Here is a 15,297-nt window from a genome sequence, read left to right as displayed (position 1 = left end):
CCTTTTGGTCTGTAAGCTGTCGCCAGTGAAACACGGAAAGAACATTGTAAGAGGAGCGTATGTGTTGCTTTACAACTTCAGACTTGCTTTTAATTAAAAACATGGATGGCAAAATACTAAAGAAACTGTTCATAATGTTTGTGAGACCAAAACTGGAATATGCAGTAATTGTATGATACCCATATCTCAAGAACATTATCAATAAACTGAAAAAGGTTCAAAGGCTTCAAAATGGCTTCCAGAACTGAAAAACAAGAGTTACAAGGAGAGACTAGAGGCAGTTAAACATGCCAAAACTAGAAGATAGAAGAAAAAGAGGTAATAGGATCACCACATAAATAATACTATCAGGAATTGACTAAATTGACAAAGAGGAATTCTTGATACCAGCAACTTCAAAAACAAGAGGACACAGATTCAAGCTAAGGAAACAAAGGTGCACAAAAAATATTAGAAAGTTTTCTTTTGCAAACAGTAGTAGATGATTGGAACAAGTTAAGTGAGGTGGTGGTGGAGGCCAAAACTGTCAGTAGTTTCAAAGTGTTATGACAGAGTAGGTTATCTTGAAGTTATCTTGATGATTTCGGGGCTTCATTGTCCCCGCGGCCCGGTCCTCGACCAGGCCTCCATCCCCAGGAAGCAGCCCGTGACAGCTGACTAACACCCAGGTACCTATTTTACTGCTAGGTAACAGGGGCATAAGGTGAAAGAAACTCTGCCCATTGTTTCTCGCCGGCGCCCGGGATCGAACCCGGGACCACAGGATCACAAGTCTAGCGTGCTGTCCGCTCGGCCGACTGGCTCCCTAGTACTGGGAAGATGGAACACCACGAGTGTAGCTCTCATCCTGTAACTACACTTAGGTGATTACACACATGAATACACATTTATATCTACATACATACATACATACAGGGGCATACATACATTCTTTAGGGGGCCTGACAGCTGAGTGGACATTGCTCAGGATTTGTTATCCTAGGGTCTGGGTATTGATCCCCTGCGATCGCGGAAACAAATGGGCAGTTTCTTTCACCCTGATGCCTCTGTTCACCTAGCAGTAAATAGGTACTTGGTAGTTAGACCGCTGCTATAGGCTGCTTTCTGGAGGGGAGGGGGGGGGGAGAGAATTGGTTGATGGATTGACAGTTGAGAGGTGGGCCGAAAGAATCAGAGCTCAACCCTCGCATTCACAACTAGGTGAATACAACTAGGTGAATACAGTTAGAGTTGGCAGGACCAATGAGCCAAAGCTCAACCCCTGCAAGCAGAACTAGGTGAGTACATACATACATACATGTATACATACATGTATACTTACATGTATATAGTGTATAATAAGAAAATATTAATATGACTTTATTGAATTTTAAAAACAAGCAAATTTATATGAATATGCATGTGTAGAAAATATATATATACTGTATATTGTTCTGTATCATAATTTTCAAAGTTTCTTGTTTAATGTTGACAATTTTAGTACTGTAGTTTTGTTGACTGGGGCTTCATTTCATTGTTATAGACTGAACTGCATAAGCATGAACAGCATTCAATTGTTTAAAATATTGAACATTTATCAATGAGGCATGATTTCTTGGGAAGCAGTAAGTTAAGCTTGTTTGAGCTATGATGCTTTGTTAAAGCTCATGCAGTAAGGTTTTATCTTTTTTTTTTGTAAGTACTGTGCAGTACTGTAGTAATTTCTTTTACTTCATTTCTTTCATCTGTGTCACAGGACCAGTTATACAGAAAATATGTTGAATATGACTAGTGACTTAATTGTGCAGTGTATGGTTTGGAACAAATCATATACACCTGGAACACAACTTGTTCGAACAAGAAAGGACAATTTATTTTCAGTTTGTTATCAAGTTTGTAGATATGATGTGAGGCACAGTAAATTGAAACGATTTATGAAGAGCATTGACATGATTATGAGAGACCCGTGAGCACTTGGCTGAGTGGGGGCATTTGGCAGCAGCAACACACTAAGGGCCCAGGTTAATGCCATGTTTTGCTCTGTTCCAGATGCCCCCGCTCGCCAAAGGTGGCGCTGCATGCAACCCCGCCTCTGTCCGTTTTGCTGGAAAACTTTCAGTAATTCGTTTAACCTGAAACAACACATTGTGAACGTGCACACAGTAGGGGAGGGGATTGAGTGTGAGTTGTGCCACAAGGTGGTCAAGAACAAGTGGTACTTGCGTAAACACCATGTGACTGCACATGGTGCTCCCCTGCGTCGCTCCAAAGGCCCGGCTGAGCCCAAGTCTGGCAAGATCTTGACCAACCAGCATCCTGCCTATGAGTTAACTAAGGACTTAGGCATGGCACTCACTCCTACTCCCCACCAGATGGAGACATCCCAACCTCAAGAGGTCTTCACTAAGAAACAAATGGATCGTATGTGCTGAATTCCCCTTCAAATTCAATCTAGTATGTTCTGCAGTTCAGCTTTGGGATTCATGTATGGATGATTTAGACAAAGGCTGTAATAAATCAATCGAGATAATGTGAATGTATTGGAAAAATGTCCTGTCAGTAATTAAATTTTGAATGAGATTAAATTCAATAACAGGTGGACATGGACAAAATATTTTGTGATTGGTATCCAAAAACACATGTACCATGCTTAATGACAAAACTAGATTCCATGGCTAGTTTTTAACGAATGGTTCTATATGACAACAGGTTGCCTTTTGTGACCATTTGAGTTAGAAGTAGCATGTAGTAAAGACTCTCATTGCTAAGCATGATCCTGTCCAAGTAGTGTTCTTGTAGACTCATAGTTACCAGTTTTTCATTGCTCTACTCATGTTCTGGAAGGTAGAATCCTTATTCTTTTATCACTTGGTAATTAATTAGTTTATGAAATTAGAACATTAAGATTAGTACTTGGCTATACATTATTAATATTAATTTCAGGAGGTAATTGGCTGAAATAAGAAATGTAATGGTAAGGAATGAAATTAAGCATGGAATATTGGCCGGAATATTGAATAAACTAAAAAAAATAAATCCATCTGTCCACCTGTCGTTCCCTGGTCAAAGAATCCTGATAGCTGTAATTCCCTAAGTAAGCTAAGTGGACTGGGATGTCCCAAGAGACAGCCATACTGAGAGGACATTTCTTCTTCCCTTGCAGACGCTGAATATCTGGTGCGGGCATGCGTTCCCAAGCTTTGGAACAGCCGGCAGCCAGGCATCTGTCCCATATGTAACCGCGTCTTCAGCAACAAATTCAATCTGAAACAGCACATTATCAATATTCACACCAAGGGTGAGGGGGTGGAGTGTGACTTGTGCCACAAAAAATGCAAAAACAAGTGGTACCTGCGACGCCACCAGGTGACCCATCATGGGGCTCCTCTTAAACGAAATCGCAACTACAGCATGGAGAAGTATGTGAATGATGAAAATGATCAGGGAGCAAAGGACACAACGTCCGAGTAGCAGTCCACTCGTCACTGCATGTGTTCAAGGGCAGGAGGAGTCGGGCCCTACTGCTCTAGACTCTGCAGGAACATATCAATAAGCGTATTTGGGTCAGCCATCTTAAACCTGTTAATAGAATCTTGCTGCTTTTATTTATGAATCAAGAGATTGAGTATAATAAAATTATTTTGCATAAGAGTTTATAAATGGCTGACCTGGTACATCTTTCTCCAAAGAGGCTGATCATATTTTACTTAGGTATTCAGCTTTTATGAGCTGGCAGAGTCTTTACAATGCCCTCAGTTTTCATTCTCAGGCATAAAGTAATAACATAAGTGCTCAACATTTACAGTATAGGCCTAAGTTAGAAAGATAAATATCATTACTTAAATGTCAGAGCTTTGGATGGCATACAAGGAACCATGGCCCACTTGAGTATTGGTAATGTGTTGGTTCGTTGGTGAGTGGATGGTCAGAGTATCCATAGTGTTTGAATGGAATATGTGAATCTTCGCCACTTGCATAGGGTAATTGATGAAGTTGCAAGAAATATATGTAGAGCTTGTTCTCACTTGTGTATTGTGAGAAGTTTGCAATACATGAAGTTCTTGAAACAAATGCTTTACATGAACCTCTGTTTTATATCCCAGTGTAACATGGAGAAGTTTTTTAACCCTTCTTTTCCTCTGTACCTAATTTGTGCCAAAAATTTTAATATTTTCCTCCATTAGCTGTTAATTGGGAAATAAGTACCACTTGTTTTCAGAAGCATCAGGCAATCAAGATTTTGCATTTCCAATTTGTGCAAGTTTGAGATGATGTGATGACAGGGAAACCTGCATTTTGAAGTGTTTTATATGCATATAGCAAATGTGTACAAACTAAGTAGAAAAATCACATTGTCTCTGAGTGCAAAGATACTGTGCCACTTATTCGTAACTTCTATGTCTTCCAAAGGCTACGACAATATTTAACCAGTATGTTCATGTGTATTATCATAGAGGTAGCTGTTGTTTGTCAATTTCTGAAATACCTCAACAAAATAAGAAAGTGGTTGTTAGTGTTTACTGGGCTTATCTCCATTGCAAATATTGCTCTTTCGAAGTCCAACTAAACAGTGCTGCTCCTTCTACACTATAGGGAATGATTCAGCATAGTGATGATCAACTCACTGTTTACCTGTGGTGATGAAGAGCTTAGTGATGAAGCATTTTTGTTTGTGTGTATGGTATTGTGGATGTTGCAGTTTATCATGGGTGGCAGTCACATTGGTGTATAATGACATTAGTCAATATTCCTGGTATTTTATGTTTACTGTAGTTACTTCAAGTGCTGGTGATATTATGTATAATGGCTCCTGGTGCTAGTGACTTTATTCATAGGGATCCTGGAGAGGTTAGCTATTGCGACTCATGGTATTGTATTCTCTAGTGAACTTAGAAGCTGGAAGGGTTATTATTTACAATGACTTATTTCACTTATTACCATCTTTCTGAACCCCTCTTACTAGTGATGGTGCCTCTGATGGTCCGTGACACCGGAGACATTTTATATAATGGAAACTAGTTCTGGTATTATCTAAAATCATATGTTGAAGATGTCTTGTATAAGTGGCTGCTGGTACTGTTTGTTCCATGGTCTTGTGGGTGGTGCTCGGTGGTATGTTTAGTGGTGACTGGGTGTAGCTAATGCTATACTGTACTTGACGACGATCATTTGCCATGGCCATGGTTTCGCTTGGGCCACCATCATTTGTGTTCTTGGCTATTTGTTGTCATTGCATGTCAGTGATGTAAGTAGATAAACAAATTATAGACTTAAAGTTTTCAAAGAGTAATTATTTGCAATTTAAAAATCTATGTACAAGTTATTATTTAAGTGTAATTACATAACTGTGTAAGAGAGAGTGAAAACAGAAAGAAGTTTTTGAAAGCAGAAATCAATAGAGCTAGAGGTTATAGAGGTTTTAAACTACAGAAATATTTATAAAGGATTATGAAGTTTTTGGCAGTATAGTTGCAGATGGACTTAAACTGCAAGAGGTTGTGCAAAAGATCACTAGATGTCTCAAAACTATTAATAAAGTATACAATGAGGATGGTAGTAGAGAAGCATTGCTCTCCATCTGTAACTGCAAATAGCCAATAACAAAGATGAAAGCACACATTTTAAAAGTTAATACTCGAGAGTTTACGCATCTCTTTATTTTGCTCTGGTTTGCATACAAAAAAAATTAAAATATTCTAGTAATGCAATAATTTTATAATATCATATATTTATTCCTGTTTTTAATTAGTCATAATTTTTTTTTTTTTTCTTGTCAGCACCCATGTCACTTGGGCATTACCAGAAGTGCTGGAGCAGTGTGTATAGAACACTGATGAATAGATACCCACATGTTCAAGGGGAAAACCAGTTTTCAGTACAGAACAAAAATAATACTAATACAGTATATACAGTAAATATAAATTTAAATTAATCTCGAGCCATATAACGTCCAGAGCGGCGCAGCAAAGTAGTACTGTAGTCTTACAGGTTTCAGTGTGTCATCCTTTCTTGTAGAAACTGTCATGATTTATTTAATTTTTGTGGTCATTAGTTTAAATATTACAGGTTGATTCTACACAGATTATCTTTTGTTCACCTCAGGAAATGTCTAACATGAGAGTGCAATTTTAAAATTGGGTTGAAATGTTTGTGAATGAATGGATGAGCTTGTATGGGGGGTGGATGTGTGTGTTTTGTCTCTGTTGTTGCATGCTAATTTGGCGCATATTTTGTTCTTTATTGGTTTATGATTACATCAGACTGCTTGTTAGATAACTGTTACTGTAGTTGTAGGAATTTGTTGCATTCATAACCCCAAAATCGGTATTGATGTAATGTTTCCTTTTGATTGCTTGAACGTTTTTGTATGTTTATTGATTTGTTTATGTATTAGTTTTGAAATAAGTAGTACTGTAGTGGGTATTTGTTGTTTAGATCATACTGGGTATTTCTTATCTGGGGCTATAAATCATGGCTGTTGAAAAGTCAGAAGTTTCCAAGTAAAGACTTCTGTAGGAACCAAAAGATTTTTCAATCTCGTGTGTGCACTTCTTTACACACTGTCTTGTTAGTTACTTCTCTGTATAAAAAAATCTATTTCACGGCAGTTTTTTTTTTTTTTAGGCAAGTTGTTTGGAATACCATTTTTTTTACATCATAAGTGTGCATGATTAAAAAAAGTTGGAGCATAAAAGTGCCAAAGCCCTTTTAAGAGCTTTAGCATTTGTGGTAAGACTGTGTGTGTGTGTGTGTGTAATTACCTAAGTGTAGTTACAGGATGAGAGCTACGCTTGTGGTGTCCCATTTTCTCAGCACTCTGTCATATAACGCTTTGAAACTACTGACTGTTTTGGCCTCTACCACCTTCTAACTTAGCATGTTCCAACTGTCTACCACTCTGTTTATAAAAGAAAACTTTTTAATATTTTTTGGCACCTCTGTTTCCTTAGCTTGAATCTGTGACTGTGTAATTACCTAAGTGTAGTTACAGGATGAGAGCTACGCTCGTGGTGTTCCGTCTATCCAGCACTCTTTTCATATAACACTTTGAAACTACTGACGGTTTTAGACTCCAACACCTTCTACCACTCTGTTTGCGAAAGTGAATTTTCTTATATTTCTTCGGCATCTTTGTTTAGTTAGTTTAAATCTATGACCTCTTGTTCTTGAAGTTCCGGGTCTCTGGAAATCTTCCTTATCGATTTTATCAATTCCTGTTACTATTTTGACCGTAGTGATCATATCACCTCTTTTTCTTCTGTTTTCTAGTTTTGGAATACAGTATTTAATGCCTCTAACCTCTCCTTGTAGCTCTTGCCCTTCAGTTCTGGGAGCCACTTAGTAGCATGTCTTTGCACCTTTTCCAGTTTGTTGATGTGCTTTTTGAGATATGGGCACCCCACAACCACTGCATATTCTAGCTTTGACCTAACAAAGTGTGTGTGTGTGTGTGTATGTGGATATTGTGGATGTATGTGTATGGGGAGGATGTGTGTGTGCACATGCATACATGTGCTTGTGTGTATTTAGGTATATGTATATACTGTATACACAGTATATTATATATCCCTGCATACATACATATACAGTACTTTATATACATATACAGTACTTTATATACATAATATGTTACCAGCTCTCACCTTATTTTAAAGTTAAATCATAAAAGAAAGATATTTTTATTGATATATTTTACCAATAAGTTTGTGTAACACATACCTCATATTTAAAAAAAGATATGAATATAAATTATATAACTATTTTTAATTCACCCAGGAAGCACTCATTGGCAATAGATTAATAAATTTTATATTTTAGTCTTAAGTTATAATTTGAATTTGAATTTGAGGCATGTGATTGTCACTTAATGAATTATAAAATATTTTGTTGAACTTAAAACTTTTCCATAATATTTAGATGATTACAACACTATGCTGACATCCACTATAGTTTTCACCCATATCTTGACAGTAATTAAGTAATCGTGCAACTTAGGACATTTTTGGGGAAGGAGCAGAGTTACACGAGCCTTTCCATGACAAATGTATATACCGGTATGTATTCACTTTACTGCTTGTGACGGTCTGATGCAGGACTAGCGGGTAATGAAGGCATACCTCCTGTTGTCAGTGTCTGCTCTCAGTTTTATATTAAGGAGGTATTGACATTAAGCTCTCTCAACTGAACACATTCCATGTTATGGAATGTTAAAATGTGATGAACAATCAGTGAGGAAGAGGATTGTACAGCGATTTTGCATGAAACGCTCTTTTTCCCAGTGTTACCCATTGCTCAAACCCCCTCTACCCACCCTCACTGTGTCTCTTGTTTCCATATCAGCAAGTGTGACTACCTCTTTCAGCGTCAACTACTTTATACAGTACAGTACTTGATAGATGTTTTGATATTATTTACATGGCAGGTGTATGATGTGACAGGTATTTAAGGAATCTGATTCTGATGTTACATCTGTTTTTGACCTTTTCTTGAAGTATAAATGAATATATAAACAATATTTTGATAAGATTTTTTTTTAATGAAAGTGATAGATATTATTTAAATTAGATTTTCTTTTTGATTTCTTCTTTCTCTCAATTAAATGGGTGGTTGAAAACCCCCCTACCAAATAACACAGGGTTATATTTGGCTGGTTAAGCAGGTGTCAGAGACTGCTTGCTTAGCACAGCTGAGAAAATATTGTACACTGGAGAATTATGATGTACTTAATAAGGCTCAGCTTAAAGAGATGGTCATGCTTGCCATCCTAGTAATATATATTATATTTCTTAAAAGTAAGAATTTGGTTGGATACTATTTTTGTGATTCCTCATTTTTTTTTTCCCACTATGTAATTTATTAAAAATTTGGATACAGTTGAGTGTCCGGTTTTTTTGTGCCAATTTCTGTATATTGTGACTAGTGTATGTGTAATGTTACAAGATTTCTTATGTGTGGTGTCTGGTACTTATGATAATGGTTTAAGGTGGAGTACATGGTAAGGATTTCTGTATAAATGGAGTAAATTCAGTTATAATGTTTGTTTAGTATGGAATTAAGTTATACTGTATTTATTTCTATTTTTTTTTTTTTGTATATTTTGTGTTATCGTTAATTTCAATCCATGTTCTTAGTGTAGTAGTTAACTGATGTAGGTTAATCACTTTAGGAGGTCTTTTTGAAGCATCAAAAGAATATTATTTTTGTTTTATCATTTCCATCAGGTCACTTCAGTGTGCAATGCTTTCCATAGTACCGGTTATAATTTTTTTTGTTTTATCAGATCTCCTCTTTTTTTTTTCATGTGAGTGCATTATACTAAGGAATGTTCAATAGTTTTTCTGCACCTGTTATTATATTAATCAGTATTCATTGCCTCTGTTTTGTTATCTAAGATTTGTAAGGCAACACCTTTCACACAAGTCTCAATCTGTTTTTTTTTTTTTTTTTTTTTTTTGTCTGCCAGTAAGTGCTGGAAATTGACGTCAGTGCTTGTGAAGGTGAAGCCCAGATGATCTTGAACCTACATTGTTACACTTGCCCGAACCCCGCCAGTTGTGACACACAGTGCTACCCCACCACTTGCTTCCCAATTACCAAACATTTGTGCTTAACTTAGGAAATTAGCCATGCTCCAGAGAGATAGAATGAACAAACTCAAAATTGTTCTTAAACTGTCAGCACAATATTAAACAGTTGATTGCACCTTACGCTAATCATTTAAGAAGAGCTGAAGTTGTGATGAGTTTGTACGTTGTATCTGTCGAGAACGTACCCAGTATCAGTGGCATATTGACAATTGTCTAGCCATATCATTATGTCTGCCCTTGGAATAGTAATGCTCTATCCTCTCTGGACAGCTTCATGATGGTGAGACTGTTTGCCAATGCCATATTAGCTATAAGTCAAATAGTGAATTCTTCATCAAACCCCATACCAAATTAATCAGGTTGCTCATCAGGTTGTTATACCCAAGCCGGGCAGGAAGAAGTCTAGGCACTGGAAACATAGTTATGGGTAAATTTAAAGATTTTATCATTCATACCATTATATATATATGTGAGCAAGTAACAAAAACTTTGCCACATTCAGGTTCTAAAAAAATGGTGAATGATGATTTCAAATTCTGTACAATTATGTGAGACAGACCCAGCTTAACATGGACTCAGCTAAGTAAGGTGTTGTCCAAGTGCCTTCGTCATATGAATTTTCCGAGAAATTAGCATATTAGTGGATGTTGATTTAAATATTTTCTTATGATCCACTACAATATATTTCGTGTATTAACCCCACCCCTTGACTAAACTAGAGTACAATTGTTCATATCTATTGACAAATCCAGGGTATGTATGGGTGCTTGACTCGGCAAATCGTGTTGACTGTTTTCAGAGATGGAAAAGAAGCTACTTGGATTTGATGCATAATGGTTGTATGTGAATCGTCAGTTTGTTGTAATGGTTCTGTATATTCTCCCAGTTAGTCCTTTGCTCTTTCCTGCCCGGCCTTTGTAACTATAAACTCACCTCACAAACCAGGGATTAGTGCCTCCTCGGAGGTGTCACATAGCCACAGCAAATTTTGACAGGTCCTAATACAGGTTACCAAAGTGGCACAACAGGTTATCACTAACAAGGGAGGGAGAGGAAATAACTTGTGTAGTTTTAAATACCCAGTCATATTTTTTCCTGTCTTTATTTTATATTCTTTGTAGTGTATATCAGGGAAAAATCAGAGTTGTGGAACTCTCCACCCCTTGTTGCCTGTTGTGACATCTGTACAGGTTTTTTATTTTCAGAGTCTATATTTCTCAGATGTGTATCATTACTGTAATTATGTTTATTGATATTTATAAAGACATATTTCTCATCTGTGTACGTAAGGCTCGTTGCAGGGAAACAGACCCCAGTTATCTGAATCCGTGATCCATAAGTCTTAATTCATGCATGATCCACTGTAAATCATAAAAAAAATCTATAGAAGTTGTATGAAAAAATTCAAATATATCTCCAACAATGTTGAGATCAGTCTTTGAAATCATTAGATTATGTTCAGTAAATGCAAGCATAGCTCATGTAAACTTGTCAACCAGATATTGGACTTAATCAAGATTACTAGGGTCACTGATTGTAATTCAGGTCAATCATAGTTTCATTTTATTAATCATGTGAACCCTGGTGAAGGAGTTCATGAATCTGGTTAACAAGGGTCATGGAACTCGTGAATCATGTCAACCAGGGGTCACGGAGCTCAAGAGTACGGATAGAACCCTGCTTCGGCATGCCCAATGAAAGCTGGCTATCCATAGTACAAACTGATTTAACACTGTGCTACAAGCTTGGCTCCATGCAATTGCTACATTTGGACCTCTATTCTTTTCTCTTGTTCTCTTTTTTTTTTTTTTTCATTGTGATGGATGCTGATATGTTGGCATTTTGGATTTTAAGAATGAAATGGCTTTAGTCTAAAACTAGATTTATGAGGTTAAGAAAAAAATCATGTTTTGATGGAGGCCAAACTCAATGCCTGTGCTATTATTCAGGGAATTGATGACACATACCATATGTGTCAAGACTTTGAACTCCTTTCCCTTGTTCCAAAGGCAATAAGGGTTTTAGAGACTTAGTGACAGACCAGTGATTTCTAGTTCAAATGCTCCAATCTTAGATATTTTTGGCTAATTTGTTATGTTGAATGTCGATTTCAGCATCTGTCTTAACGCATGTACAAATTTTTTGTCATAATGTTAGTTTTAATGATATTGGATGTTTTATGTGCAAATAGATTTAGTTATGTGTTTTTCTGTGTCCCGAGTTTTGCAAGCATCTGATGTAATGACCCTCCTGCCCCACTTTTGTCCACACATCCAGGGTAGCGATGCTGTAGTGAGTCACACTTGCAGGAGAACACTCGGCATCGATCAGTAGCTCTCTACCATGTTATGCCCAGCTGGTCTTGCTGTTTCAGATAGTAATAGTATTAAACAAAAAAATTCCTTGTAATGCGCCATATATTTTTGTCAAGCCATAATGGTACTGTTAAGAAGGATAATGGATTAAATTAATCCATGTTGCCTTTGATATGGTATTTCCATCATTTTAGTGCATTAAAATCATGTATACCAAAATAAAAAATGCAATAGATCATTGCATTTTGCCTGGATGATGGAGACTGTGGGGGTAGGGACTGTGAGAAGTTATGTAGTGAAAGACATTTTGTATGTGATATTCTTATTTATTAATGAATTTAAATGTCTTTCTTGAGCCGAAGGCTTTTAGGAATTCGTGCCAAGGATTCATACCCTGTTTGTTTTGTACCTGAACCAAAATGACTTTCTGATTTTCTTACTGTGGCTGTGCCAAAACCTTTCCCTTTTTCTATACAAGATTGGACTTTCACCACGAAGCATTTACTTAGCTCCATGAATAGAATTTGAATCAAGACATTTGTACGGTTAATAAATTTATTATTTTAAAATGCCAGTTAAATACAGTTTGATGATAGACCCAGGTTATTTTAATTTTTAATGTACTTTGCTTAGTTGTATAATTTAACATTTTAGTAAATAATATACCTGTATTACAAAAGACAATCAAACCACTTAGATGATTCAGAGATATTAATAGTTCTTCAAGAACTTTGGGTTTTGCATTTGTATTTCAGGAGTAAAATTTCAACTGTACTGTATTTATACAGTATTAACTAAACAATTATAAAATGCTGTAATTTCTAATACACTTCATGGAAAAAATCTATCAGAATATTAAATACAGTACTGTATTAAGCATTTGTTATAAATTAAATTTTTCTAAATGATTATCTAGAGTTAATCTCGAGTGATTATTTCTGTCATCAAACTGAAACTGAATTTAATGCATTGGTGGTGATGAAGGCCTCTTGCCGTGAGCTCCCACTTACAGTGGGTATATTTTCTCTTCCTTGCAACAAGGGTATTCTCTCTATTGGTATAGTGCTCAATACCAGATCAAAAGTTTGTAGGAACCAGAAATTTTAAAGTTGTACACCTATAAACCATCCTTTTAAGTAGAAAATTTACAAAGGAATGTAAGTGTATTGAGCACTGAAGCGCTTGTCTTCCTTTTTGACGAGTAAATTGGGTCTCTCAATATAGATAGATATGTATACAGTATTAATATATTTTTTGCCAACTTTTGTAGTGACTGGATATGCAATTCTCAAAATGAAATTTATCATTCGTGCAGTAAATTTTGGGAAGATAATTTATCATCTTTACTGTATTATCTCTTGACCCGGGTTTGCTATCGTCAAGAAACTTTCCCTCATGCCCCCTCCCCCCCCTTCCTTGCCCTTCCCTTCCCTTCCCTTACTAACTTACAAAGATTGGATCTTTTCTGAATGATAACCCAATCCCCCCAATCTCAGCAGATGCTTGCTGTGTACTCAGGCCCCCGGTCATTGCAGGGAGTCCTCTAACTCATCAATAAACAGTGTCACAGTGATAGTCTTGTATTTTAATATCCTTTCATTTTATTATCTTCATATATTTTGGCATAATATGGTAAATGATCTATTAGAATTCAGATAACAATTTGCTCTCCTAACACATCTGGATGAAGAGTGGTCTAAAACCACTATCGATGATGGGGCACGCTTGTTTATATGGAATGTCTGGTAGATGATGATGTTGACGAGTTGTCCATAGTGAACCTTATAATTGATTAGAAACCCCTAAATGTTGAAGCACCTGGGTCAAGTGAGAGACCAGGTGCAGGCTGTTAGGTTAGGTCCTTGGCAAGAAGAGCGCCGACCTGAAAAGGATGATTGAGAGGATTGAAGACATTGGTGCTCACGATGCACTTTACCTCACCATGAGTTGCTTGTCCTTCCCCAGGCTGACCTACTTTTTTAGATGTTTGCCATCTTTCAATAGCCTTAAGCTAGAGGAGTACAAGAGCTTGCTGAAATTGTTAGAGAAAGCACTTAACCTTTCTCTCAGTGACTTGGTGGAAACAAGCCTCCCTTCCTGTTAGACTCGAGGGGACCCTTGGCGTTCACACAGCAACATAAATTGCTGTACCAGTGTTCCTGTCCTCTTCAGTGGCATCTGACAACCTTGAAAGAAATTCTACCAGATTTCCTAGGTCAACAGGCAATGATACACGATCCCAGTTTTATACACTGCACCACAAAGTGGGTCTCGTTTAACCAGCATGCCACCACCATCTAAAGCCCACAAGCAGTCCAGCTGGGATGGCCCCATTGTAGATCAAGCAGCTGCAACATGCCTAGAAGCTGCAACACCACCACATGACACTGCTTGTCTTAGAGCTGTAACACCTCTTTTTTTTTCAGTCAGGTGCCTTGAAAAGTCACCTCTCCATGCAGGTGACTTCCTATTAGCAAGAAACCCAATGTCGGCAACCAGCACGCATCTCACACAGCAGGCTCTCCGAACGCCAATAACTCTCTGCCTTATTGCCCCCAATCCACACCAAATATAGATGTATTTGTAGTGAGGCAGTGGCTGTGGTATTTGTGGTATGGCCAGCATGGCCTGCTCTGCCAAAGTACAGGAGTGTGGCACTCAAGACACAGTGAAATCAATGACAGCATTAAGAGGAGCCTTACCACAGCTGGTTGTCCAGCAGAGAGAATGCCCCATTATCTACTGCCACTTAACTCTGACGAGCATGTTGGTTGCCCAGACTGGATCAGAGTGAACCTGGAAGAACAGTGGACAGTTGATGTGGGACTATATGTGCATTTCAACCTTAGTTAACGCCTATGTTGCCTTTAGTGTTGCATTTGTGGGTGGTGATGCCACTCGCAGGGAAGCAGCCAAGTCTAATAAATATAGAGATCTGGATTACCACTACAATTTTGTCCCTATTGCTTTGGAGATACTTGGTGCCTCTAGTTTTATTGAGGGATCTAAGTTCTAAGCTAATTGAAACAACAAGAGACCCTAGAGCCACCAGCTTCCTCTTCCAGAGTCTAGCATGGCAATACAGAGGGGAAAAACACACTATATCCATGGTTCCTGCCCACCATCTGAGGAGCTGAAGGAACTCGATAATGTGACAACTAACCTTGTATCTTGCATGTAACCAATGTTGTAATCCACTTTGTATAATGAAGTTTTCAATAAAATAAAATAAATTACAAATACAGTATATAAAGGGTAGTAGAAGACAATGTAATCATATGTGGGAGCTCCACAAGGCTCCCCTGGATGCTACACAACCTCTTCTTTGAGGCCAAGGGGTCCCAACAAACACAACCAGAGGTGGTACCTCTCTTTATATATACTGAAAAAGAAATATAGGGTTATATAAATAAAAT

At 37.4% G+C, this 15,297-nt stretch overlaps 1 protein-coding gene across 15 annotated transcripts in view; it reads left to right on the top strand.

The window, feature by feature from the left end:
- Nucleotides 1-15,297, top strand: part of LOC123747268 (protein bric-a-brac 1) — a 169,323-nt gene that overhangs the window by 109,498 nt on the left and 44,528 nt on the right. For 6 of the 15 annotated variants that reach the window (XM_045729313.2, XM_045729312.2, XM_045729320.2 and 3 more), the window contains exons 7-8: nt 2,029-2,433; nt 3,143-3,283. The exons of 6 other annotated variants lie outside the window; for them this stretch is intronic. In XM_045729313.2, the coding sequence (XP_045585269.1) occupies nt 2,029-2,411 (383 nt within the window). In that variant the 3' untranslated portion in view covers nt 2,412-2,433; nt 3,143-3,283. Of the gene's footprint in view, nt 1-2,028; nt 2,434-3,142; nt 13,457-15,297 lie in introns of those variants that run through there. 3 more of the 15 variants (XM_045729319.2, XM_069319893.1, XM_045729317.2) reach the window with 3 other exon arrangements.

The sequence above is a fragment of the Procambarus clarkii genome, chromosome 94 (genome assembly GCF_040958095.1).
Source record: "Procambarus clarkii isolate CNS0578487 chromosome 94, FALCON_Pclarkii_2.0, whole genome shotgun sequence".
NCBI classification, from domain to species: Eukaryota; Metazoa; Arthropoda; class Malacostraca; order Decapoda; family Cambaridae; genus Procambarus; species Procambarus clarkii.
Note: the sequence above shows the minus strand (reverse complement) of the source record. Positions and strands in the feature narration are given on the sequence as shown.